A 25,103-nucleotide genomic window follows, 5' to 3' on the forward strand; every position below is an offset into this window, starting at 1 on the left:
TCTTGACGATGAAGAACACATGGATTACTTATCTATCAACATGTATTAACTATTGCTATTGAAAACTCTTCTGTAAATACTCACATTCTTCTCTTTTGTTAGTTTTCTTCAGAACACCTTGTTATGCAAATATTTTCCTATTTTCTTGATAGCAGTGGACCTGAACCTTAAAGTTAGCATCATTCCTTGATAGGTTATCCATTATCGAATACTGAGGTCAGAAACATCAGCATAAGCATCGATGGTTCTGTTTTTATAATGCTGAATTTACATATTTCAAATGATTTGTTGAGTGCTGCACTTTTTTGGGGGTGCCAGAAGAAGTGGCATGCCCTTTTGCATACCTTTTAAGTAGCAATATACCTTTTACTATACATCAACTTTCACATGGGGTTACCTTATTCTTGCCTTACAAATAATATCTTTTCAGAAGAACCATGAAATAACTGTATTTATGTTGTCTTCCTGTTGCAGTGCCTGGATCTACTCTTCTCCCTAGTGCTCCAGTCTTGACACGTTATGCAGAATCAATGAATCCATTTGCAAAGAGGAAACTTATTGAGCCTACGGTTCCTGAAGAAAAGGTTGCTATGAAGTTGAACAATTTGGCAGTGCCCAAATTATGTGTGAAACTCAACACTCTTCAAGTGAGTTTTCGATTGATTACCTTTCTTGAATCATTTTCACCTGAGTTTAATTGTCTATGCCTTTTTGATACTCAGCACTCACTTCTGTTGTCTGCTTATTGTAGATGCTTTGATGCTAATGCAGTTGTGGTTGTGTAAAGACTTCATAATCAGCTTGCCAATATTTTCATGGCCCTAGAATGGATATTAATTTAGTAGGCTTTGAACCACCAACACATGCTAAGAGTACAGGACAGTGGTCCTGGAAAACCTTTCTGTTAGACAGTCAGTCGCTGCTGTTATAGGCGCATGGGCTGTTGGCTCATCATGGTTATTATAGATTGATTACTCTTATAATAGGCAAGGAGATCCGACGGAGGCCATACTTCTACAAACCAACCTTGGGTGCTCCTTGCTTATATATGTACCCTGCCTCTTGGCTTCATAAACAATCTACTAATTCTCGTACAATCCTATTGCTTTCATGCTATCCAGAATCTAGGTTTTTCACTGTCCTAGCTTTTCTACTGTGCACCCCTTGGTTGTGAAGCCGTGTGTGGGTCTCCTTTCATTGCAGCTACATCTGTAGCAGGCGACCGCGACGACGAGGCCACCCACGCTTGCCGTCATTGAGTTACTCTTATAATAGGCAAGGAGATACAACAGTGGCCATACTTCTATAAACCAACCTTGGGTCCTCCTTGCTTATATATGTATCCCTGCCTCTTGGCTTCATAATCAATCTACTAATTCTTGCACAGTCCTATTGCTTTCGCGGCATCAAGGGCGTACCCAGTGTCGTAGGCTTCCCGCACTGTGCGGGGTCTGGGGAAGGGTATCTTTAACTTTCGCGGCATCAAGAATCTAGGTTTTTCACTGGCCTAGCTTCTGTACTGTGTGCCCCTTGGTTGTGCACCCTTGTGTGGGTCTCCTTTCATTGCAACTACATTTGTAGAAGGTGCTCGCGACGACGTGGCCACACACACTCGTTGACTAATCACGATTAGTCGCCTCGTCGGACCCCTAGGTCGACCAGCTGGTCGCTCGACCAGAAAACATAGGCACTAATGGGCCATCGCCGAAGCGTGCCACCACCAACTCATCGCCGCTTCAATTTTGCTCTTCCGTGCACAGGACGCCGAGCCCAACGGTCTAGGAGCATGACTCAGTAGCCGCGCATGCTTGTGCCGCTCACGAGTGCGAGGCTGCTGTGGCTGCCATCGAGCCTGCTAATGACGCCCCCTCCTCTCTTAGTGACCTCGATGACTGTCGGTCATGGCGGTGGTGGCCCTTGCTAGGTGATTCACGACGTCCTGTTGGCTCATGTGACCACCACCATCTATCAACCTAGACGCTTAGGCCATAGGTGTCAATTACATCTGTAGACTCGTCTGTGTTGTTCTCGACATGGAGTCCAACAAATGTACTCATTGGCGCGACCAGATGCTTATGGTTCTTGGGAAGTGTTGGGTTGATGTCATCCGACTCGGTCAAAGGACCAAGTCAGACACCGCACTCGCACCCTGATCAACGATGCATGTGCAACAACTTATTCAACGATGCATGTGGCCAGGTTGCTGGTGAGGGGCGGTCGCGGCGCCGGTGACCAGGGGAGTGGCGGCCGCCAACTAGGGAGAGGTGGGGCGGTGTCCGAGCCAAGGAGCCGGTGGATGTCGAGGATGGAGGGGCCCATGCCGGCGCGGCTCGCGGTTGTAGTCCTGCTCGCACGATGGCAGCTCGCCCCCACACACGGGACTCTAGTCGTGCGAGTCTGCGACTACGCCAGGAGAGAGGTGGACGTCGTGCCGTGGAGGAGGGAGGCGGCGGCTTCCTCAACGCCAATGAGGACAGGCCGCGCCGTGGCTGGGGAAGGGGGGGGGGGTCGCGGCCGTTTGAGGCGAGGTGACCGGCGTGTCGGGGAGCTCGCATGCGGCCCGGACGGGAGAGAGGTGGCAGCGCGGGAGCTGGGCGTCGTGCGCCATGGAGGGGAGCATGGGATTGGGCCGACCAGGGCAAAGGGGTGGTCAGCGGCTGGGACGGGAGCCACCCCCGGGAGGGAAGGATGAGCCTCCCGGGGCAGCAGCGTGGAACGGTGGCGGCTGGACCTGGGCGGGGAGGTGGCGGCTGTGGGCTGTGGGAGGGGTGGGACGATGTCCGAGCCAAGGAGCCGGTGGACGTGGAGGGGCCCATGCCGGTGTAGCTCGCGCCCGCAGTCCTGCTCGCACGGCGGCAGCTCGCCACCACACACGAGACTCTAGCCGTGCGAGTCTGCGACTACGCCAGGGGAGAGGTGGACGCCGCGCCGTGGAGGAAGGAGGCGACGACTTCCTCAACGCCGGCGAGGACAGGCCGCGCCGTGGCCGGTGAAGGGGGGGGTCGCGGCCGCCTGAGGCGAGGTGACCGGCTCGTCGGGGAGCTCGCACGCGGCCCGGACGGGAGAGAGGTGGTCGGCCGCGTGGGAGCTGGGCGTCGTGCGCCATGGACGAACGCCACTAGCGCCTGCGCGTGGTCGGGCGTGACATGCAACGCGCGCGCCACGGTCATCGGCCTCGACCTCTCCGGCCGCAACCTCTCGAACCTGGTGCCCACGACGCTGTCCCGCCCACGGCGCAGCGGAAGCGTAGTGGGCCGACACCACTGTTGGGCTGTGGGAGGTGGGAGGAGAAACCCTAATCCTTTGATACCATGTAGAATAATGAAGTGCTTGATGTATTGATAGGAGATGGGGTACAATATATAGACTCAACCCTAACCCTAACGGGCCGGCAGGCCAACAGTGGTGCTGGCCCACTCACACACACACAATCTAACACTTAGACCTGTGCTTTAGCGTGGGACAACCGAGGGAATTTTTTTAACCCTTGCCTGAAATTCGTTCCCATGGGGAGTCGAACTCAGGAACTAAGGAGTGCTACTCAGACCACCTAACCAACTCAGCTAGAGGCCCTTTCGCTTCACACCGTATATATAAGTAGACGAGGAGCAGACACATGAACTAACATTTGTCGTACCCCCTTTTGCCAATACTCATGCGAGATTCATCAAATCTCTGCGCGGTTATGAAGGGAAGGTCACTGACGTCGTGTTCGGCGCTACTAGTTGATTGGAATCTGACTTTCATGGTGCCTTGCCAAAAAACCCGAAGGTATACTCCTATATTCTACGGGTTTTATTGGTTAGGGTTTCAACGGTGGTGTGCTCACCCTTGGGTGAACGCGTGCAGCCACGCACCGGTGAGAGGCCGCGTGAGCGGCGACACTTCGCGGTAGATCTTTCCCTCACTGGAGTTGGAGAGAGAGAGAGAGAGAGAGAGAGAGAGAGAGAGAGAGAGAGAGAGAGAGAGAGAGAGAGAGAGGGAGAGGGAGAGGGAGAGGGAGAGGGAGAGGGAGAGGGAGAGGGAGAGGGAGAGGGAGAGGGAGAGGGAGAGGGAGAGGGAGAGGGAGAGGGAGAGGGAGAGGGAGAGGGAGAGGGAGAGGGAGAGGGAGAGGGAGAGGGAGAGGGAGAGGGAGAGGGAGAGGGAGAGGGAGAGAGAGAGATGAATTAGGGTTGCGGGGTTGCGTCGATTTTTTCAGCCTTTTATACATGGCACAATTAATGTTGGTCGTTGGATGATAGTGGATGCTGCAGATCGGTCGGGCCAGATTTGGCCTAGGCAGGACCGCGCCAACCCACCGAACACATGGAGATCGATCTTGACTTCGTTTAGGAATGTGTTGCCATCAGCGTTGTACGTGTTCTCCATGTCATGATGTTGTCCTAGTATGCCGACATCATCAAGGACTTGCCATCGACAGTCTTCTAGGAATTCAGAAGACAGTCAGTCGCTGGCTCGCTGCTGCTATATGCGCATGGGCTGTTAAACCATTATGGTTATTATAGATCATAGACTGATTACTCTTATAATAGACAAGGAGATCCGACGGTGGTCATACTTCTATAAACCAACCCTGGGTCCTCCTTGCCTATATATGTATCTCTTGGCCTCATAATCAATCTACTAATTCTTGCACAATCTTATTGCTTTCACTTTCGTATAAATCTGTTGTGCTAACATTTCATGGGGAGGGCCATCTTGTTCTATCGAATTCCTTTTATATCTGGCACATGCATGATTGTAGGTTCTATTTTAGAGTAAATTACTCTCACCATACTACAACTTGGCTGTGGTGCTTCTACCTTGTAATTATTGTTTTCGACCTGACCCTTTTGTTCCCTAAATGTTGCAGTTCATCAGGGATCAACTTGATGCCATAGAAGAAGGTGTCAAACAATCCTGGGTCTCTGTCTTGTCAGGTAATTCTCCTTTGTACATTCATTTTTTCTTTGCCTTCGTGTGATGTTATGTTGAACATATTTACTACTTTTTTCTCTTGAAAACGCAGGATAACTGTGCTTCATTATAACTACTTCAGGTTGTAGCACCACTTCTGATAGCAAATCCCATAGCTGCAAGTAGTCCACTATGGCTCTACCTGAAAGGGCCCCTTTGATGTCAGAGATCCATTTTCTGTCGGTTAAAGCCTCTAGCACAGATCTATTGTTTACAATTCTTTTTGGTATAATTTCAAACAACCTAGGAGCCAGATCACTCACTCTCTGACCCAAGAGCCACTTGTCTGTTCAGAACAGAGTGTGAGCTCCATTTCCCACTTCTGAAATCAGAACAGTGTCGAAAAAAGCCTTTGCCTTTCTTGGAATTTGGAAAGGGAGGTTTGCCCAAGGACGTCCTGGATCAGATTTATGCAACCAAAGCCATCTCATGCGAAGGGCCCAACACAACTCCTTTAAGCTAGAAATTCCAAGTCCTCCTAAATGTAGAGGCCGGCATACCCTTCCCCAGGCTATCAAGCAATGTCCACCCTTGGCATCTTTGCGACCTCTCCATAGAAATCCCCTTCTGATCTTGTCAATAGCATGTAAAGCCCAAGGAGGAATATCAATGGCCATTGCCGAATAGACAAACATGCCTGTAAGCACATGCTGCACCATAACTTTTCTCACGACCCTTGTCATAAGGTCTGCTTTCCAGCTTGGCAGGCGGTCAGCAAACCTATCGATGAAAGGCTGAAATTGTTCTTTGGTCAATTTGTGAAGGGAGAGAGGGATTCCATGATATCTGCAAGGGAAATCAGACCTCTCACAAGGTAACAAATTCTGAACCACCATCAGATCATCCTCGGAGCACTGGATCGGGAACACATTAGATTTCTGCTCATTATTATGGAGCCCTGAAGCTTTGCCAAATAAATCCAAGAGATTCATGGTAATGGAAATATCCACTGCAGTGGGGTGCAGAAAGAGGACAACATCATCGGCATACAAAGAGATCCTATGAAATTTAGTCCTTCCTGACAATTGTTGCAGCAGCCCTACTTCTTCAGCCCTAGAAAAGAGAAGGCCCAGAATGTCCATCACCAAAATAAATAACATCGGGGAGAGGGGATCTCCCTACCTGAGCCCTCTTCTGTGTATAATATGTTTCCCAGGAAAGCCATTAAGCAAGACTTGAGTAGGAGATCTTAATCTCATTTATAAGGATTCTGACAAGAACAAGAATAACTTCAGCAGGGCTATGATGGGTCGTTTTAGAAGATTGATTGATGATCTTGTGCTCAAAGAGATACCTCTCCATGGCCGTCGTTTTACTTGGTCCAACCAACAAGTGGATCCTACCCTTGTCAAGCTGGACAGAGTTTTATGCTCGGTGGACTGGGAACAATTCTTCCCCAATGTACTGCTCCAAAGCACTGCCTCCCATGACTCTGATCATTGTCCCTTAATTTTAGGCCTTCGTGACAACAAATTGGGGAAAACACACTTCCATTTGAGTCCTTTTGGCCAAAGTTAGAGGGCTTTTTTGAGGCTGTACAGACTGCTTGGGAATCAGTTGAGAATGTGGCGTGCCCATACCAGACTCTTTATCTAAAATTGCAGAAGATGGCTAGAAGCCTTCAGGCTTGGAGTGATAAACAAGTGGGCCACATAAGATTGCAGTTGGCCCTGGCTAAAGAAGTGTTGCACAGATTGGAGATAGCTCAAGACGATAGAATGTTAACGCCTGCTGAATCTTGGTTGAAGAACAGACTCAAGAAGCACTCCTTGCTGGTGTCCTCTTTGAAACGCACAATGGCTCGGACGAGATCAAGGATTTTGTGGCTCAAATATGGTGATGCCAATACAAAATTTTTCCATTTACATGCCAAGCACCGTAAGAGAAAAAAATTTGTGGCTACTCTGGTACATGGGGACGAGATTCTTACCAGCCATGAAGACAAGGCAGCGGCAGTAGATGATTTTTTCTCCACTTTAATAGGGAAGAATCAGGACAGAGATCAAACATTTGATTTAGAGGTGCTTGGTCTTTCTCATCATAACCTGGCTGACCTCGATGCCCCCTGTTCTGAGCGCAAAGTGTGGGAAACTATTATGCTTCTACCCTCAGATAAAGCTCCGGGGCCAGATGGTTTCACTGGACGCTTCTATAAAGTCTGCTGGAGCATAATCAAACCTGATATCATGGCTTCAGTTTCAGCCATTTGGAGTAGAAAGTTTGGTAATTTCGAAGCTCAATACTGCTTTTATCTCCTTGATCCCAAAGAAGGAAGAGGTTGTCTATGTAAAGGATTTTCGTTCAATAAGCCTGGTGCATAGTTTCGGAAAATTGATTACCAAAATTTTAGCCAACAGATTGGCCAGCAAACTTGACAAGATGGTCTCTCCAAATCAAAGTGCCTTAATCAAAGGACGTTCTATTCAAGATAACTTCATGTTGGTGCAGCAAACATCTAGGCTCCATCATCAGAAAAAGGCTTGTTTGCTTGTTAAGCTGGATATCACTAAAGCTTTTGATTCGGTATCGTGGCCCTTTCTTATTGAAGTCATGAAGCAACTTGGTTTTGGACAAATCTGGAGAGATATAATTTGTAGTTTATTAACATATTTACTACTCCCTTTGTAAATTATAGTTCGCTTTGGCTTTGTCCCAAATCAAACTTATTTAACTTTGACAAAGTGTATATAAAAATACACGTACAACCCAAACATCAAATTAGTTACATTTTTTTAATGACATAGGAGAGACGTGTGTCTTTTCATTAAGAAAAAAAAAGGCTACAAATGAGAGGTCAAATGACCAATCTTTAACCCCACTAGTATGTTACAAAGGGAGGGTCGAGGCCCGACCGCCCGAGGGACCAATCCCCAAACCCCACACAGTACCAAAACTAAGTAAAAGCGAGAAAAAAACAGCAAGCACAGACAACCCAACTCAGCTCCACTTAAGAGACAGAGGATAGCTTTCTGCTGAGGCCTCGGGCTCCAGCAGAGTACCAGAGGCCACATTCCTCTCACATTTTGGTGCACCAACCGAATACAAGGGCTACCTCCCTCAAAATACAATGGTTTCTATGCTTCGAAAGCTCACAGGCACCCAAAATCATCAAACTGTTCAGTCCCTTCTTTGTGTCTTTAGGCAAACCTTTAATGGCCTTGCACCACCAGCTAGAGAAACTGTTAACAGATGGTTGGGGTGCCAAGGAATCAGGGCCAATCTTCTGAAGAATGACCGCCCAGACCTGTCTAGAAAAAACACATGCCAATGCGGTCTCTTCAGCCTGGTCACAGCCAAGTGAGGCAAACCACGTTTCGCGAGGCGTTTTGCAGTCCAGCAGCGATCTTTTACAGCAAACCAAATGAAGAACTTGCACTTCAGGGGATTCAACTCTTCCAAATCCGTCTCCTGGGAGAAAATATTATTGCGCCAAAGAAGAAGGCCTCATATGCTGATTTGCTGCTCTAAAAACCACTCTCGGAAAGATGGCAAATATGTTTTGATAAGTGTATTTGTGTGTCAAATATATTTTTCTGAGAACTTGTTCAAAGTTAGATAAGTTTAGGACATCCAAAATGAACTATAATTTAGAATGGAGTATTATAGAACGTAGTTTGTTATTATATTGGTTCACTTGTTGGAACAAGCTGTTGAAATGTATAAGTGGATTGACTACCTCCTACTAATAGCTTAAGCTTTTGGGTGAACTGGTTAGTGCGTCCACTCTAACACAAGCATTATTGGTCTTGATCCCCTTTGACCTTTTGACTCAGTATACCTCATTCTTGTCAAGCTGGTTCTTATGCTGTGGCTTTATTCACACTCGACTTGAACTTGGTAGGACTGTTTCATTTACAAACAGCGAAAGATGTCGATCTCAATGTTTTCCTTTTTGAACGTGGATGAGCATGAGTTTCATTAAGAAGAGAAGTTTACAGCGACTAGATCACCAGATCCCGGACCCAGTTAACCATACCGAGGCAAGTAGGAACTTAGAAGGCTATTACATAACACGATACAAAAAACAACCTACTGCACACATCTGGGGGATCCCTTTCATTTTCTGTCAGTGTCAACTGTCAACACATTTGTTTTTTGCAATCATATAGTTGGTGGGGAATCGGGTATTATATTAATGAACAAAATTGGCACTAGTGTATGACTGGTTAAACAACTGCATTGGAGGAACTTCATATAGGCTCATCTTTTTTGAGAAACTTGAGGCCAGTTTATGCCATGGACCATTTAGCCTTTGTAACATAGTATGCACAAAAGTTGTGAGTTGATTACTTGATTTTGGATGTGAAGTTTGGCAAGCTGAATGCTGTAGATGGTAAGACACAAATGACAATTCTCTTTGTTCCTGTACTCCTGCAGCTGTCAGATTGTTGGATTATTTGTCTTGTATGGCTAGTGGAAGAGCTCTTTCAGAAAGTTTGACATCATCTGATGAATCGGTTGATGAGTTGTTTACAATATTTGATGATGTGCGAATGACTGCTGTGAAGATAACTGATGTGATCTTGAACTTTATTGGTGAGCCATTAAGCTTTTAAGTAGTTTCTGTTTCACGACATAGATTGCCTTATACTGGTATATCATTAGAAAATTGTTATGTTTGGCTCTACAGGGTCCTCTAGAGTTTAGTGCTAGATTTGTCATCCATTTTCTGTAAATGAATGTGTAATGTGGTTGTGGTGTGCCTTATGCATGAATACATCACCTCGGATAAAAGATTATCTACAATGCAAATTTGTATATTACATGCTCTTGTAGCTATCAGCTGACTTGCATTTTCTTGAACTGATACAGTGAGATTAACCTCTGTTTTGATAAGGTCCACTTTTAGATACATGGTATAAACAACTTCCAATTAATACTTGTATTAAATATAGAAGAAAAAATTAGCAAATAATTTTCATGTTTGAGAAAAAACCTATTATATTTCTGTTCTTGGATTTCATGACTACATGAATGATGAGCTTAAGCACAACCTTGCAGGAACAAGGGCTGTATTTTGGGATATGCGGGATTCATTTATTTTCTCTTTGTATCGAGACAGCGTTGAAGGAGCACGCATGCAGATATTTATCCCCACAATTGACCAAGTAGGGAAACCGCACTTGAGATACCTAGTCGTCTGCACTTTGTTCAGTTTAGGTCTTCTCTTAGCTTTATTAACTGTTGAACTGGATATATGCTGCAGGTTCTTGATCAGGTATGTGATTTAATTGTTGATGTGTTAAGAGACCAAGTTGTACTCAGAATATTTCAAGCCTGCATGGTATAAATATCTCGCTGTCTATCCTGTTTATCATTCGATTCTTAGCTTATATGTCTAAAGTAAAAGGCTGCTCAATGTCTAATCTCAATTAGGATGGACTCATTTGGGTCCTACTGGATGGAGGCCCATCACGTGCTTTTTTTGAGACAGATGTGGATTTGATGCAACAAGATCTTGCTATTCTCAAGGTATGAAGAAGGCTAAAAGAATGCATTATACTTAGCATGAGTGGAAAATGAATCAATCTCACAATACATACAGCTTATCATTTCAATAAGTTGGCATCTTGCTGAAATTACTCATGATTTCTTTGTCCTGTCATTAAATTTTCCTCTAGGATCTCTTTATAGCAGAGGGTCAAGGTTTACCAATAGATATAGTTGAAAAGGAGGCTAGACAAACTCACCAGATATTGGACTTATATATGCTGAAGGTCTGGTGTGTTTTTTATATTTTTACTGAAGAAAACTTCTGCAGTAACCAACTTGATTAGATCCCCACCTACTGGTTTCCAGGCCGATGCAGTTATTGATATGCTGATAAATGCAAGTGACCAAATGCCTCACGATCCTGAAGCTACAAATGCTCGAAGAAGATATGTACATGATGCCAACACCCTTCTTCGAGTTTTGTGTCATAAGAAGGATAAAATTGCCTCTACATTCTTGAGAATCCAGTACCATCTTCCAAGGTGTTCAGGTGAGACAAAGAACATGATTTGTTATGGTTTATCTTGAATGTTTTAGATAGGACAAAAGTTGTTGCTCTGTCATTCATTCCATTGATGTCAAAGCACTTAGATAATGATACAGTGCTCAAGTTTATATGGACAAAAAAATATGCAAAAAGTCACATTTGCAGTTTGCCTCCGGTATAATGTGTTTCTATGTAATTGAAGTTCTCTCAATTTGGTTCATGAAATGTCAAGCATTCCTTTATTTTGCAGATTATGATGATGTTCCTGTGAAGGATGTGTCATCTAAAGTACCTATCTTTTCAGACATGCTGAAAAGAGGTACCTCATTCAATTGGTCTGAGACAGGGCAACAAAGCTTTAGAATTATGAAGAAGAAACTGCAAGAAGCTACTTGGCAGTAAAGATGGGTCTTGCTAAGGAAACTCTGCTTGGTTTGCAGTTTTTTTTATATATACAACAGCAGGTAGAAATCAAAACTTCATAACACATGAATATGCAATAAGCATTGTGTTCGGATTTACTTTACATCATTCACATGGCAATTGAATGAACCCTTCTTTTTTTTCAGTGAGCTGTACTCAATCAGCAGGGGAAGAGCACCCCGCGGGCATTGTTTTAGAAGACCCCCCCCCCCCCCCCCCCCCCCCCACACACACACACAAAATAAACAGTGCAGACCCTATAGCATCACACCCCTAACCCTGGTCACTACCCACAAGTAGGTCTGCACTGCTTGTGCAGGTTGACTGGCACTATCCACGGATAGGCTGGCGCTTTGCCACTCTTTTGTGGGTTGTCAGCAAGGGAGGTTTTTAAAATCAGCACCGAAATTTGTTCCTGCAGGAAGTTGAAATGAGTCGTTGGAGGTGCTGAGTCACAATCACTAGGCTATGAATCCTTTCACCAGTGAGCTGTACTATCGAAGGAACTCTGCACGGTCAAGGTAAGGCATGGTTTTAAAAGATATTCACTATCTGCAACAGAGAGTAAGACTATCCATTTCTTATTTTGCTTTTTTTAAAGATATTCATTATCTGCAACAGCAAATAAGACTATTCATTCCTTATTTTGCTTTATTTTGAATTAACTGTTGTTATGTTCGATGTTATTGATGACTCTTGTAAAATTTTGAAGGCTCCATATTATTCAGTATAAGCTCCCAAAGGTCCACAATGGTGCTCATTGTGACGGTGGCCCTGGTTGAATTCATGAAGTATGACTGCAAAGCTTCATTTGGAGGTAGTATGTTCTACAAAATCACATCCCTTCACATGATTGCAATCCAAGCATTACACTGCCCTTAACTTCGCAACATTTGACATACCAACATATGTGTAATTAGCAAAAAAAAAAACTTAAGCTGGCAACTTGAAGTGTTTGCAGCAATGGAGTTGTACTAGAAACTGCCATCGTACTGCATAAGAACTAAAATTTTGTTTTTGTCAAAAAGAATGGAGCATCACAATTCACAAAGGTCACCCACTCCCACAAATACTACCAAATGTCCATGAGGTTTGCCGAAGCAAAAAAGGTAAATAACAATCATGTGTCTTTTCTATTTTGCAGGGTTTTAGTTTCGAAAATATGAAGGACAAGCTTGGTGCAGTGGTGAGAAGCCTTACCAGTTACCACCGAGCCAAAGGTAGTTCGACACAGCCTTTCTACAAAAATACAGGGATACGGCTTGCCACGATTATTTCTCTCGGGCCCTACTCATGTGGAAGTCTGTCTTTTTTTTTCCCCTCGAAAATACCCTGGCCGATCCGGTGCTAGTACCGAACTGGAGGATTTATTTTACCTGGTCCTTGGCTTCAGCTTGATCAGATTCTCTCTTATGTACAGGTTGTTAGTTCTAGAGTTCCGGTACAATGGGCGCTAGTGCGCTACATATTTGGAAACCCGATAGATTAACTATTCGAAAATCCGGAAGTAACATGACTGTTTATTAAGTTATTTTTCTCCCCCCTCCCAAAACAACTGGAAGCTGAAGCCAACACAGGCGGTGCCAAAGTGGCCTTTAATATTTTCAGAAGCACGGGAGCACTGTCTATGCACAATCCGTTGCAGTTAAATGTCTAGGTTGGCAATGCGCCAATGTAGTGACTGTCGGATACTTGTGGTTACTGAGCTTTACCGGCTCTTGGAACTCGTTACTACAGTACCAAAGAAGTGAAGAAGCTGAAGCCAACGCAAGCTGTGCCAACGAGGCACGAAATATTTGCACAGGCTCGGGACTCGGGAGCTCACTCTGTCTATGCACTATAAGTTGCAGTTAAGGTTCGTTCTAGCTGTCACGTCATTATCAATCACTAGTGTTAGTTTTTATCTACCTCAACGATACTGTTGAGAATCACTATTGGTGATCAACACCATTACATGTCTCAATTTCTTCCTTATTTTCTTGGTCATCTATTTTTAATTCTTTGGACAATTCTTTAATGGTCAAATGTGGATCATTTTCATGTCATTATTTATTTGGTCGGTGTTATGATTCATCGATTTATCGTTCAAACAATTTTATATAATTTAACTTCATGTTATCTATATAGAGGTGTTTCGCTATGGCCTTCTTTTGGTCAGAGGTCTAGGTGCGTTGCTTGCACTTTGCATTGCGCTCTAGCCCTATCGCGACCAAACAGGGCGTGGTGGTTCGACACTATCGGACTTTGGAGTCATAGTATCGCATGCATCACTTCGGTTAGTGACAAAGTGCACAATACATGTGCTCTAGCCAGAACCAGTTTGTCGGGCCTGCCATGGAAGTCATCCTTTGCAACTTGAAGCAGCTAGGCATCATCTAATCTGCTTGGCTGGGTCGTAGGCAAGCAGTTGTGGATGTTGTTGAAGAGGGTGATATTTCAATTGTTTGTGGACCATCGATCCTTGAGCTCAGCTACATGATGGTACACTTGCGAGAAGGCTCAGTAGTGGAGTTGTATGTGGTTGTTTAGCTTGTACACAAGCATGGCACTTTGATCTCCTAACGGTGTGAGTTTTTAAAATTAAAATTAACATTACACAAGTGGATAATATGAGCAAAATTAATATGGTAATATCGAGAGTGACAAACAACAACCTCTCCTACATTCTATTTAGATCATAAAAATTGAGTTCGCCATATTATTACCATTATGACTGAAAGCCGGAACAAACCACCACCTATCATAACATTTGACGAATCAATTTTTAAAACAATGATCTTTTTTAAACGAATCATTGGTAAAATGTTAACTATAGTAAGTATGTTAGGTAGGCGTTGCTTAAAAAGAGCCAATTGCCTCCATCATAGAGAAACTAATCTGGCATGGCAAATGTTTAAAGTGTAATCTCCGATTCCCCCGACAAAAGCATACTCCGGAGCAGAGCAGAGACCTAACGGATGTGTGATGATGCCAGGGCGTCGGGGCCCATGAGCGTTTCATTCCATCAACCACCGTCGCGTCGTCGTACACGCGTCACACAACTCACGCGCCCTGCGCCCACGTCTGACGACGTCTCAGACTTCCGCACGCACGGCCGCACCCCAAATGAGCTGTCCCAATGTCAGCCCGTGCCCCCCCATCCGGCCATCGTGCCGCGTCCCATGGAGGCCCCGCCCATGGGCAGCAAATTAAACGCAGCTCAGCTGGGACTAGAAAGAAACTGGGCGGCCAGATCCGACCGTACCGTGGCCCTCGGCGGTGACGGGACCGCCGGCGGCCGGGGCACCACCACGTACGCCGGCTCCGAAATGGTAGGTCCAACGTATCATGGACACGACGACGATGCGCCTGCCCGCTCCCGGCTCCCCCCACCGGACCAAACCCGTGCGCCTTGGCCCGATCATCTCGCGCTGTCTTCCAAGTTCCAAGCACGGCTCGGCAGGATCCGCGACGGGATCCACGCAAAAGATCGCGCCGATTAAACAACGGCGACGGGCAAGGGCAGCCGGCATGCACGGTGGCGCCATGCCAGTGCACTGAATCTAGGAAGGAGGACGCGGTCGCCGCTTTCGACGCCAATGCCACGGTGTTTGTGTGTGTGCGTGTGTGTGCAGACTGCAGACGTGCAGTGCAGAAAAACGGAAAGCGTTTATATTAACAAAGCATGCATGCATGGATGCACCCACCCCGTACCCCCGTAGTGAGCAGCGATGATGGTTGGCCGGCGAGCAAGGAGGTCATGGAGCGCGGGGCTGTGATGCCAATTGCCATGGGATGGGGGGATAAGCCATATAAAAAGCTCTGTGACAGATCGCGGATCTTGCTGCTACTGCTAGGTGCTGTGCTGGTAACCCCCAGCGTTGTTAAAAGGCCAACATGTCCAATGATATGCGTGAGGCTAGCACAATGATTCGGCCGCGGCAACAAGGGACATGTTATGCTTACCTTTTTTTTTTTTTTGTAAACAAAAGGCCGAGCTGAACGCTCCTGCTGTCACATCGTCGATGATGCAAGCACGGGCACGGCCAGACGGCCTCATCACTGTGAAACAGAATCGCTTATGCCATATATATGCCACGCGGGCAGCCTTCGTTCTAGAAGACGAGGAAGGATTGCGCACCGCACATGCTGCGCCGATGCGTTTGTGCACCTTATTGTCGCTCAGCTTACGCTTCGTGTGTTCAACATGTATAGCCATGCATGTTACTTTGTAATAACGGCGCGAGTAAAACGCTCTGATTTGCAGAAACACACGCTTAATGATCTAGCCTTTCGTCCTTCTTTCTTTCTTTATTTTGTTAGTACACTGTACGTTGCGAAAGCAGGGATCGACACCAACTTTTGGGCCTGTTTAGTTCAGTTTTTTTCTGACCAGCTTTTTCGAGAATCTAACTATGGGGAGAATCTGGCTGGGTAGAGAATTTAAGTATCATTAGGATTACGTGCGGAGGAAGATAAAGTTGTTCATGGGGCTCAGGATCTATAAAGTGACAGATTACTACTATTGTGACGACTCAATCGATTATATGTTTACGTTGATTTTGAATGGTTTTTATCCAAACGAATTTTATAGAAATTGGTTGAAAAGGTAAGTGTTTGACAGGCCGCAACAGCTTTTGGTGACCAGAAACTGCGAAAAGCCGAACCAAACGGGCACTTTGTTTCAGAGCCTGGCAATCCACCAACTGGAGCAGCAAGCGCGAGGGCAGGCTCCCCTTTGCCCATGGGCGCTCCATCGTACGTACGTACACGGGCCACGACCCACGCGCAGCGCGACTCGATCCCGATCGAATTAGCTGTCTGGTCCCGTCCCGGGACGAGAGGCCGAGACGAGCAGGGAGGGACCGGCAGATCCAAGGATCATGCCCGCCGTTGTCCCCGGTCTCCCCACGCCGCTACAGCACCATCCATGCCTACATCCGATCGATGTGTGTCAATGCAGTAAGTATCCCTCTGGATGGCGTGTGATGGCCGTGACCGCGTAGAGAGAGAGGAAGGGAGACCGGTTTCCCGTTGGGCTGCCTTCCCATCCTGCCGCCCGTGCGTCGTCAGAAAAAAAAAGGACAGGGGTTGGACAAGAGGCACCGGCAGAGCAGGCGGCAGTGCGGCACACTCATCTCATGCACAGTGTTTCTCCTCTGCGCTGCTACTAGTACTTTTTTATACTCGCCTGGCGTTCTCTGAAGCCTGTCGGCAGTTTCGTGGCTTCAGGACAAAGTTCGCCGTCGGCGTCCCGCTCTGACATGACGTTCCTGGAGCAAATGCTCGATCGTTTCCGGTTGCATCCCGCTCGGCCTGTAATTCCGGTACTCGGGGAATCGAAGCTTGTGTTGCATAAACAATATGGGGTTCAATTTTAGACGTTAATTTTGTTATTTGATTTTTGAACGAATATTTCCACTTCTTGGTCTTGGATGTCCAAGCACAGATGCTGTCTTTTATTTTATTTTTATTTTTTAATAACCTTGGCCTGCCTAACTGCCTTTGGCGGGTACAAAGACGAGATGTTGGGGGCCCATGACAAACCCAACGAATGATTCCGCGTCGTGCGCTGTCCCTGTAGGTCGCCTGATAATTCCCGTTTCTCCCCCACGCCACCACGGCACCACCACCACCTTCCCTCCGAGATCGCATCGCGCATGAGCGAGGCGAGCGGCGATCGGAGGCCGGCAGCAGGCAGCAGGCAAGGCGGGGGCGGGCGATGCGACTGTGGTGCCTCGCTCGCTCTCGTCCCACCACCGCCGCTCTGAATCTGAGCCCCGCAGCGGCGGTGGATGCGGCTGTACCCGCATGTCTCCCACTGCTGCTACAGCACAAGACAGTTGCCATATGATATGACTGACAACAAACATGCTCATGCCCCCGGCGGAGCCCCCACGGACAAATCCACACCACGCTTCACTGCAGCTCTCTCTCTCTCTCTCTCTCTCTCTCTCTCTCTCTCTCTCTCTCTCTCTCTCTCTCTCTCTCTCTCTCTGTGACACGGCTCTAAGCTCAGATCCGGAGGATTGATGCCTTGATCGCACTGTGCCACAGCCCGCCACCGGAGTCTTTGTTTACCGTGCGAGCTCCCGGCGATCTTCGTCGTGCGGCACGGCACGCCACGCCACACCTCGGATTTGCCATTGGCTGCCACTTGCTTTGCTTGGCACTCGCTGCAAAACGGAGCCGCGACGATGAGGTCACGGAGGACGTAAACAGGAATCTTCGTGTGGTTTTTTATTTTATCTCCGTCACCGTGCATGCATGCACGGATCGGTATGCGGCGGTGGCGCGCGCGAACGAAAGACGAGCAGCACATGCATGCAAACCGTCGCAGGCCGCAGGCGCTGCCGCAGGCGCAGAGCGATTCAAGAGCGCGGTAAATTCAGAAATTCTCTCCTCTCCTACTCCTACTGTTCCGGCGTTTAGCCGTTTTTTACTGGCGGTTTCGGTACAGGTTTCTGATGAATCCGCAGCGCAGCGGAGGCTTTCTCGGCTTTTCCAACGTGCTCTGACTTTGGAGGACCGGTTCGCCTTTCTAGCGCAGCGCCTCTCTTTTCTTAGGCGAATTGCAGGACCGTGGACCGCGGTGAACCGGTGGCATGCATAGTGGCTGGCAACCCTGCCAAGATGTAGGGTCGGTATGACCTAAGCAGAGGATCAGTGAAGGAGATCAGCGATGACCTAATCACCAGAGGCATGCAAATTATGCCCAAGTTTGAAGCTGAAGCAAGGCTGCAACTGCTCAATTCTGATGACCTAGTGATGTGGTCCAACTACACATACACAGCAGGAAATGGAAATTGTAGCTTCAAAACAATTTTTTTTTGTCTTAGTTTTTTTTTTTGTCGTGGTCAGAGTACTCAGGCTTTACGATGTTAAGCTGCAAAAATCAATCCCAAGTAATTTGTAATCGAACTACGGAACTTACGAGCCTTGATTCTGGGCAGCAGTGAAGTCTCCTGCGGACCGTGAGACGAATTTCCTGTACCAGTAATCGTCGCAGTGTCAGATCAGATGTCAGCATGGCGTCACCGCTGACACTACAAGTCTACAAGTGCCCCCCCAAGCAGCAGGAGAGGTCGAAAATCCCATTGTTCTACCTTGCATTGGACATACATTAGTCAACCATGCAGACTGAGTAACCTAATGTTTGACAAAAAAAAAACCAGGATCGCCAATCATGGCCAAGTTGTTTACTACTAGTATTTTAGAGGCAATCAATGATCGCGCTTGCCTCGATCCAATTGCGGCATCTCTGATGGTTTTTAGTGAGTTGAATCCATTGACGTCCCGACGAATGAAATGACGACCACATGCATTTGGGGGTGGGGGGGAGGCTTGCCAGCCTCAGAACAGCAGGGAACTCAACCTCCAGGGGAAAATGAGAAACGCAACAATGAGTAGCAACGTGCTAGCAGCAAAATGGGGTTCTTGTTACATACTTCCAGCCATAATTTTTGCATATCTTTATCAGATCAACACGGCACGGGGGTGGAAAAAATATCTTGGAAACAAACAACAGCACATTCATCAGATAATGCTAGGTCTGAGCTCAAATTATTAGCGGATTCAGGATCAGGGATCGGCAGCTTTCTGGGATGCCCAACTAACGTGGCAAACCAATCAAAGGTCAACAGCCTAAGAGCGGTTTCCCTGGGTCCGCACCCAACTGCTTACGATGTCAAACAGGAGAACTAGTCACCTGTATCTGAAATTCGATCGACAAAATGAAAACTTGCAGAACAACAGAGCAGGAAAAGTTCAAAAAAAAATGAAAGAATTTTGTATACTTGAGTGGCACATATATATATCTGGCTGTTCCCGCAATACAATGGGAGGGGAACTTACACTCAGCTGAGACTAACATTTCTGTAGTATATATATCAATGAGCAATTGATAAGGGGGGGCAAAGGGAGAGAGTCAGATCTGATCTACACACAAAAAATTTCTACAAAAAGGTACAATCCACGGGTCCTGCCATGAACAACCGCTGACGCGGAGATCTCAAAGGACCACCAGGTTGATTATGTACAACACTGGTCCATGTACAATTCAGCAGGAGGAGCACTGAGCATGTGATGTCTTGTACCAACAAACCACACGCCATGTGAGGTGCCAAAACTGCCGGTGTAGTTTCAGCAGATGCTCCAGCTGTTGTTCACTGGTGCGCCGGTAAGCCATAGTTCTGGAACGACCTGATCTTGCCATCCCATCCTGCAGTGACTATCACTTGACCCCACGAGTTTGGTGTGCTCTGGAAACAGTTCCTTAGGAACTTGTACTGCGACTCGTCCAGAATTGCACGAATCGAGCGAGACGGCAGGATTTCCTCTGGCCAGGTCGCTGAACTTCTGCAAGTGGACTCAGAGGAGAACTCCTGATTCAAATTGAAAATACCAGGAGCAAACCTTGACACAAAACTGTTGATAGCAGAATCTTCGCTCTGACTCGAACTGCACTTGACAGCCTTACTCATGCACCACAAGTTATCTCCTTGTGGTGACAAGATTTGGGAGGCCAGAGAGACCGGGTTTCTGGGTTTCGGGCCATTCCATGGTATTGCGATGGCTGCATTGTTGGAGTAGAAGCGCTCTGAGGACCATATGGTTTTCGCATGTTTCAGTGAAGCCTCGTCTTGGTTTTCATGGTTCCATACATAAATATTGGAGTCTTCGCTTGCACAAACTATATGCTGCCCATCAGGAGTGAATGTTGCCAAGGACTGGCAAGACCCAGTACGGAGTCCTGATTGAATGAATAAAATGATGAGCTCATAATACATAAAATGTATCGATTGCTTAGATCAATAAGAATGAAAGCTAAGCATGTGGAAAGTACCACTATAATTCTGAGTCACAGTGGTTCCTTCAAGAATTTTAACCTTCGAGTCAGCAGAGGTAACCATTAATTTACTTGGGTTGCTTGGTGAGAACTGACATGAAAAATAAAATAAACAGTCAGAACATACGAGCGAAAAAAATGACTGATGAAGTGAACTGTGCAATAAAAGCCTTCCTTCTCGTCAAGATATTTACCTCGAAAGCAGTGATTCTTTTAAGAGAAGACTTTTTCTTGCCACTGAGTGCAACTTGTGTTTCAAACCTCAGGAGATTATCTGATCCATCAAGATGTAGTTATAGTCAGTATTTATGGAGTATCATTCAAGTAAAAGCAGAGAGGTACTGAAATGGTAACGAAAAGCTAGTAGAGATTTCACTTTTTTTTTTGTACCTGATGCATCATAAAATCGACAATTTCCAGTAATGGTTCCGACCACTGCTCCCTGCAAGATATAAAAGACAGAGAAAATCAATCTCACAAACCACTGAAATAACAAGTTAGCCATAAAAACCCCACTTCAGAATGCATGCTGATACCTTTCCGTCAGGTCGATAGCAAACCGCTGTTATTATGTCTCTAATATCCACCCAATCAATGACACTGCATCTGGGAATATCCCACACACGGATTTTGCCATCTATGGATCCACTGATGAATTGATTCTCATTGGTTGGATTCAACTGGACACAAGTCACTGCAAAAGTAAATTTTCATAGCGAAATGGTGAGGTCAAATTCAGAAGCATAGTTGAAAAGTTTTGGAGCAGCAAGTAAGAGACTATAGACCTACCAAAGTTGCTGTGCGGAAAAACAGTGATGCAGTTTGCAGATCCAATTTCCCACAAGCGAACAGATTTGTCTGTTGATGCTGACAGTAGATGCTGCAAGGTAGAAAATTTCAATCATCAGAAAGGAAAGGACAAAATAAATAAAAAAATGCAATCAAACCTTACAGAGGGGGGCAATTCATTCAATAATTGTACTGACCTTGTTGTTAGACCATGACAGACTCAGTACGTCACCAGAGTGACCACGGAACTCATGCAGTGGTTGCTTTGAGATCTGGAACACCACTGTTGGAATCACAACACAGGCAGAATCTGCAGATTGCTTCACGCCCTTAACTTTGCATTTCTTCTCATTGTCAGCATCAACAGGACCCAAGCCACTCTGGCGATGAGCTTTGAGGTAAACACAAGAAGGATCATCCATTGGGATTTTGCAGTCCTCAGACTGCGCGACGCCCCAGACCCTGACAACTCCATCTTCCCCTCCAGTAGCAAGAAACTGCCCATCCGGACTAAACTTCATAGCCAGGATGGCACCATCATGGCCCTTAATCACTTGGCCTTGATAAACTGCTGACAGTTCTTTCGACCGCTTCCTGTAGCTGCGGACCTTGACCCTTTCATACCTTCCACCCCTGTTTTGCTCACTCTCTGAGGAGCTGGTGCTAGCCTCATCGCCTCCATGATCGAGGATACCAGACCTCAAGCCCAGCCTCCGAAGCCATCCGTTTCTCCTCCTCTCGACCGCCTTGGGAACACCAGAGAGCTTACCACTGCGGCTCATGAGCCTCTGGATGAAGGACAACGAACTGAAACTCCTGCTCACCTTGCTGCTAGCATCATCCCGGCTGGATCCACTGACAGAATTGTCATCCGAGACACCATCCTCTAAGCTCTTCGTCTCCTCCGTGGACCAACTCGACATGGAGCAGTCGTTCTCATCCGACTGCGACCACGATCTCCCAAATTCCGGCACAGCCTCTTCCTCCTTGTCGACATCGCCCACGGTGGCCACGGCATCGGCCTGCAGGGGAGCCGGGCAGCACTCTAGGCCCATGCTTCTCATGAACCGCTCCCTCCTCTGACACACACTGTCGAGGCTTCCCGACCACGGCAATGCAGGGCCCGGGCTGGGCGCCGGCGACGCCGTGAGCTCCTCTCGCGAGTCAAAGAACGCTTCCTCCTCCATCTCCATCCTACAGCCTACTAGCAGTTGGCACCCTTCCATGGATGGGATGGATCTTCAGCACAAGAGCACACGGCGCTGCGAGGAGAGAAAGATAAACACATCTCAGAGCCCTGGTCCGGTGCGGAGGCGCGGCTTATATAACAGTAAAGCGGCGCTGAATTGGCTCGGCGGCAACTGGGGACGAGAAAAAGGGAGAGAGCGGACGCGGAGGGAGCACGGGTCGGGAGGAGAGGGCGATCAGCATAAACAAATCACGGCGAATCCCACGCATTCAACTGCACGCATCTCCCAAATCCCGCAGCTCGCACGGCCCAAGCGCTCCTGCCTCCTGAGCAATGCATCTGGCCTGGCAAGCCAACCAGCCGCGCGGCCATTATTAAAGCGGGCAGCCAGGCCAAGGAACCGCTGACAAAATTTCAGGGTTTTTTTTTTAAAAATCCCTTCCCCCTCTCAAGACCCGCCGAATTCACCACCACATATCTCGTCGAAACCAATAGATTGATTGATGATGGTAGAGGGGGAATAATGAGGGATTAGAAAAGGAAGAAACTGATGGCAGGGGTGGGGGGTGGGGGGAGAAGCTCACCTGGGCGAGGCAAGCAGAGAATTCGCGCGCACGCTTGGGAGCGGCTGGGATCCAAGAGGGAAAAGGAATCCGTTTTGGTAAGCCTGGGTGGGTGGCTCAGGGATGCCGCGCGTGTTCTTGGCTCGTCGTGGTGGCCGGCCGCGGCAGCATGGCGCAAATGGGTGCCGGTGCGTATTATTGGAGAGGATTGGATTCGAGCCGATCTCACGCGGGCGGGGAGAAAGGAGAGGAGGGGGGGAATTGGAGACGACGGGGCGATTTATTACGACGGACGTGGGAGGCGGAGGAGGAGGAGGAGAGGAGCTGGCCAGCCGTGCTGGGTGTGTGGGGGTCCCAGTCCCGTCCGAGTCCCCCATCACCATCGCCAGATTTGGAGGACGGACGCAAAAATAAATTTCTGAAGATGCACTGTGCTGCTCAGAGGGAAAAAAACGAGGAAAATACTGCACAGTTCCCGCTAAAACAATGCACTGTCGCAGATTTGCCTCTTGCCTCTTAATCATTTCTTGCTGCTGGGTTGGTTCATCTCACACCCTCTGATGACGCCTCTCACACTTTCCTTTCTTTTTATCTTTCCTTTGTTCTTCTGTTCTTCGGTATGTATGTTTTTTCTCTCCTTTTCGTCTCACTTCCGGTCGTCGTTTTGTAGCAGTAATAGGTGGTGAGCTGCTGTAGTAGCAGCGGCAATAAATCGTGCAGGTCTAGGCCTGGGTCTATGCGTACTGCAACCGGGTGCATCGGCGCTGCAGCACACCGATCTGCTCGTGTAACCCTTGCCTGATAGGACCGTCCGCAGAGAGAAAGAGATCTTTTTTTCTGCTGTGGAAAACCGATGTGCTGAGGTTAGCATTAGCAACAGCAGGCGCATGGCCTGCATGCCACGACACGAGCCATTCGTCGTGGCAGTGAATTGTAACAGAAACAGCACAGTACAGTACTGCTCGGCTCTGCATTGGGCAGAACGAACGAGAGTAGGAGGATTACTACTACGATCGATCCCTGCCGTTGGTTCTGAGCAGCGACGAAGGGGGAACACATGTATATGTATGTTGGCACAAATCTGACTCTAGCTAGCTTGTGTTGTGTGCTCTGCAGCTGCAAAGTGTTGCTTGGAAACGGCAAATTACTAGCTGGGCTGGGCGCTCGCGTTGCGCCAAACAAAGGCGCTCATCAAAGCGGGGGAGGGGAACAGTTTGATGCACCTAACATGCTACTGCCGTCCGCTGCTTGGTCCCCCCTTGCGCGTACAGGTGCAGGATGCAGGCGCGCGGTGCGATTTCTTCTTTTACCTATTCACGCAAGAAAAAGAAAAAAAAAACGGGAACACGTCAAAACTATTTCACAGAGCTCGATCTCTTGTTGGCGAGTGGCGACTCGGTCTGGGTCAACCCGTCAGCTGGGGCTGCTGCTCTGTCTGTGTTCGGGTCAGACGGTCAGTAGTGCCGAGCATTTTGATTTTAGCCTGCATCAATTCCAGCCCTTTTTGGACGAGGGAATTTATTTATTTATTAACAGTCGTTGCAGCGGCTAGCCGGCTCTAGGTATTGGAGTGAATTATATAATCTAGATGTCTAGGTTATGATAATTCATAAATAAATTAGTAGATGCTTATTTTAGATTATTGTTTAGCTTTTTATCTACTAATAATTTATGTAAACAAACATCTGTAATAGGATTATATAAACTAGATTACACAATCCAGATTATATAATTTATATAAAATAAGCTGGATTACATACGGGCCCTAAAGACGCATCGGTCAGCAGTGACGTTAAAAAAAACTCTGCATGCATGGAACGCAGCCACCTGCTCTGCATGTGTGGTGGCTTTTGATACATGAGTGAGCAGACTGGGGAAAAAAACACAAAGATAGGTGCTGATAATGGGCTAAGTACGTAGATTCGAGCTGTACGTCCGCTAGTTTAAAGAACCCAGCTGGATATGCATGAGCAGATGCATGGACGACGTATCCATCTCTAGCTAACCCCAACAACCCTGCAGCTCCAGAGTTGATTCGTGGTTGGGCGAAGATGGCAACGCGAGCGCGAGGGCGGCACGGCAGCAACCCCATGCGTCCAAGCCTTTGTGTTTTGTTTATATCTATTTTATCCACGTGCCCATCTTTGCACGAAAGCTGCTGCTCTCTGCTGGGAGCCTGGGAGGGAAGGGAGGTTTACCAGCTGGTTGATTTGGTGACAACGAGATTACAAGAGGATTAGAGGATTAAAGGGTAGTTTATTTCTTTTTAATCCCTCGATCCTCTCGTAATCTCTGGTCACTAAATTTCGTCCTTAGACTTATCCGGCGTCTCGGTCTACCACCTCCGTTGGGACGTACGGACACGGAGAGCCTCCT

The 25,103-nt window shown here is 47.2% G+C and overlaps 2 protein-coding genes and 1 long non-coding RNA gene across 6 annotated transcripts in view; 2 read left to right on the forward strand and 1 right to left on the reverse strand.

Annotated features, from left to right (window-relative positions):
* The window catches only part of LOC103646065 (uncharacterized), a 28,031-nt gene extending 14,550 nt beyond the window's left edge, over window positions 1–13,481 (forward strand). The window contains exons 18-30 of one of the 3 annotated variants that reach the window (XM_008670791.4): window positions 475–647; window positions 4,853–4,919; window positions 9,334–9,492; window positions 9,958–10,064; window positions 10,163–10,240; window positions 10,333–10,428; window positions 10,578–10,673; window positions 10,756–10,939; window positions 11,187–11,400; window positions 11,506–11,880; window positions 12,072–12,176; window positions 12,504–12,579; window positions 12,780–13,404. In XM_008670791.4, coding sequence (XP_008669013.1) covers window positions 475–647; window positions 4,853–4,919; window positions 9,334–9,492; window positions 9,958–10,064; window positions 10,163–10,240; window positions 10,333–10,428; window positions 10,578–10,673; window positions 10,756–10,939; window positions 11,187–11,338 — 1,112 coding nt within the window. In that variant the 3' untranslated portion in view covers window positions 11,339–11,400; window positions 11,506–11,880; window positions 12,072–12,176; window positions 12,504–12,579; window positions 12,780–13,404. Of the gene's footprint in view, window positions 1–474; window positions 648–4,852; window positions 4,920–9,333; window positions 9,493–9,957; window positions 10,065–10,162; window positions 10,241–10,332; window positions 10,429–10,577; window positions 10,674–10,755; window positions 10,940–11,186; window positions 11,401–11,505; window positions 11,881–12,071; window positions 12,177–12,503 lie in introns of all 3 variants that reach the window. The other 2 variants (XM_008670790.4, XM_008670789.3) reach the window with 2 other exon arrangements.
* A 3,406-nt stretch (window positions 13,482–16,887) lies between these two features.
* On the forward strand, window positions 16,888–18,259 carry LOC103646066 (uncharacterized). Its single transcript, XR_561966.3, has 2 exons — window positions 16,888–17,720; window positions 17,799–18,259. It is a non-coding gene; the product is annotated as an uncharacterized lncRNA (long non-coding RNA).
* Window positions 18,260–19,104: 845 nt separating this feature from the next.
* On the reverse strand, window positions 19,105–23,338 carry LOC103646067 (WD repeat-containing protein 44). 2 transcript variants are annotated; one of them, XM_008670793.4, is made up of 8 exons: window positions 22,749–23,160; window positions 21,173–22,237; window positions 20,976–21,066; window positions 20,723–20,880; window positions 20,577–20,628; window positions 20,381–20,460; window positions 20,184–20,277; window positions 19,105–20,090 (listed from the first exon to the last, which is right to left on the reverse strand). In XM_008670793.4, exons 2-8 carry the CDS (start codon window positions 22,199–22,201, stop codon window positions 19,504–19,506), a joined length of 2,091 nt encoding a protein of 696 aa, XP_008669015.1. In that variant the 5' UTR covers window positions 22,202–22,237; window positions 22,749–23,160; the 3' UTR covers window positions 19,105–19,503. The 2 variants fall into 2 exon arrangements, with proteins under 2 accessions (XP_008669015.1, XP_020403772.1); XM_020548183.2 differs by having other exon boundaries at window positions 21,173–23,338.
* Window positions 23,339–25,103: the final 1,765 nt, after the last annotated feature.

The sequence above is a fragment of the Zea mays genome, chromosome 2 (assembly GCF_902167145.1).
Source record: "Zea mays cultivar B73 chromosome 2, Zm-B73-REFERENCE-NAM-5.0, whole genome shotgun sequence".
NCBI classification, from domain to species: Eukaryota; Viridiplantae; Streptophyta; class Magnoliopsida; order Poales; family Poaceae; genus Zea; species Zea mays.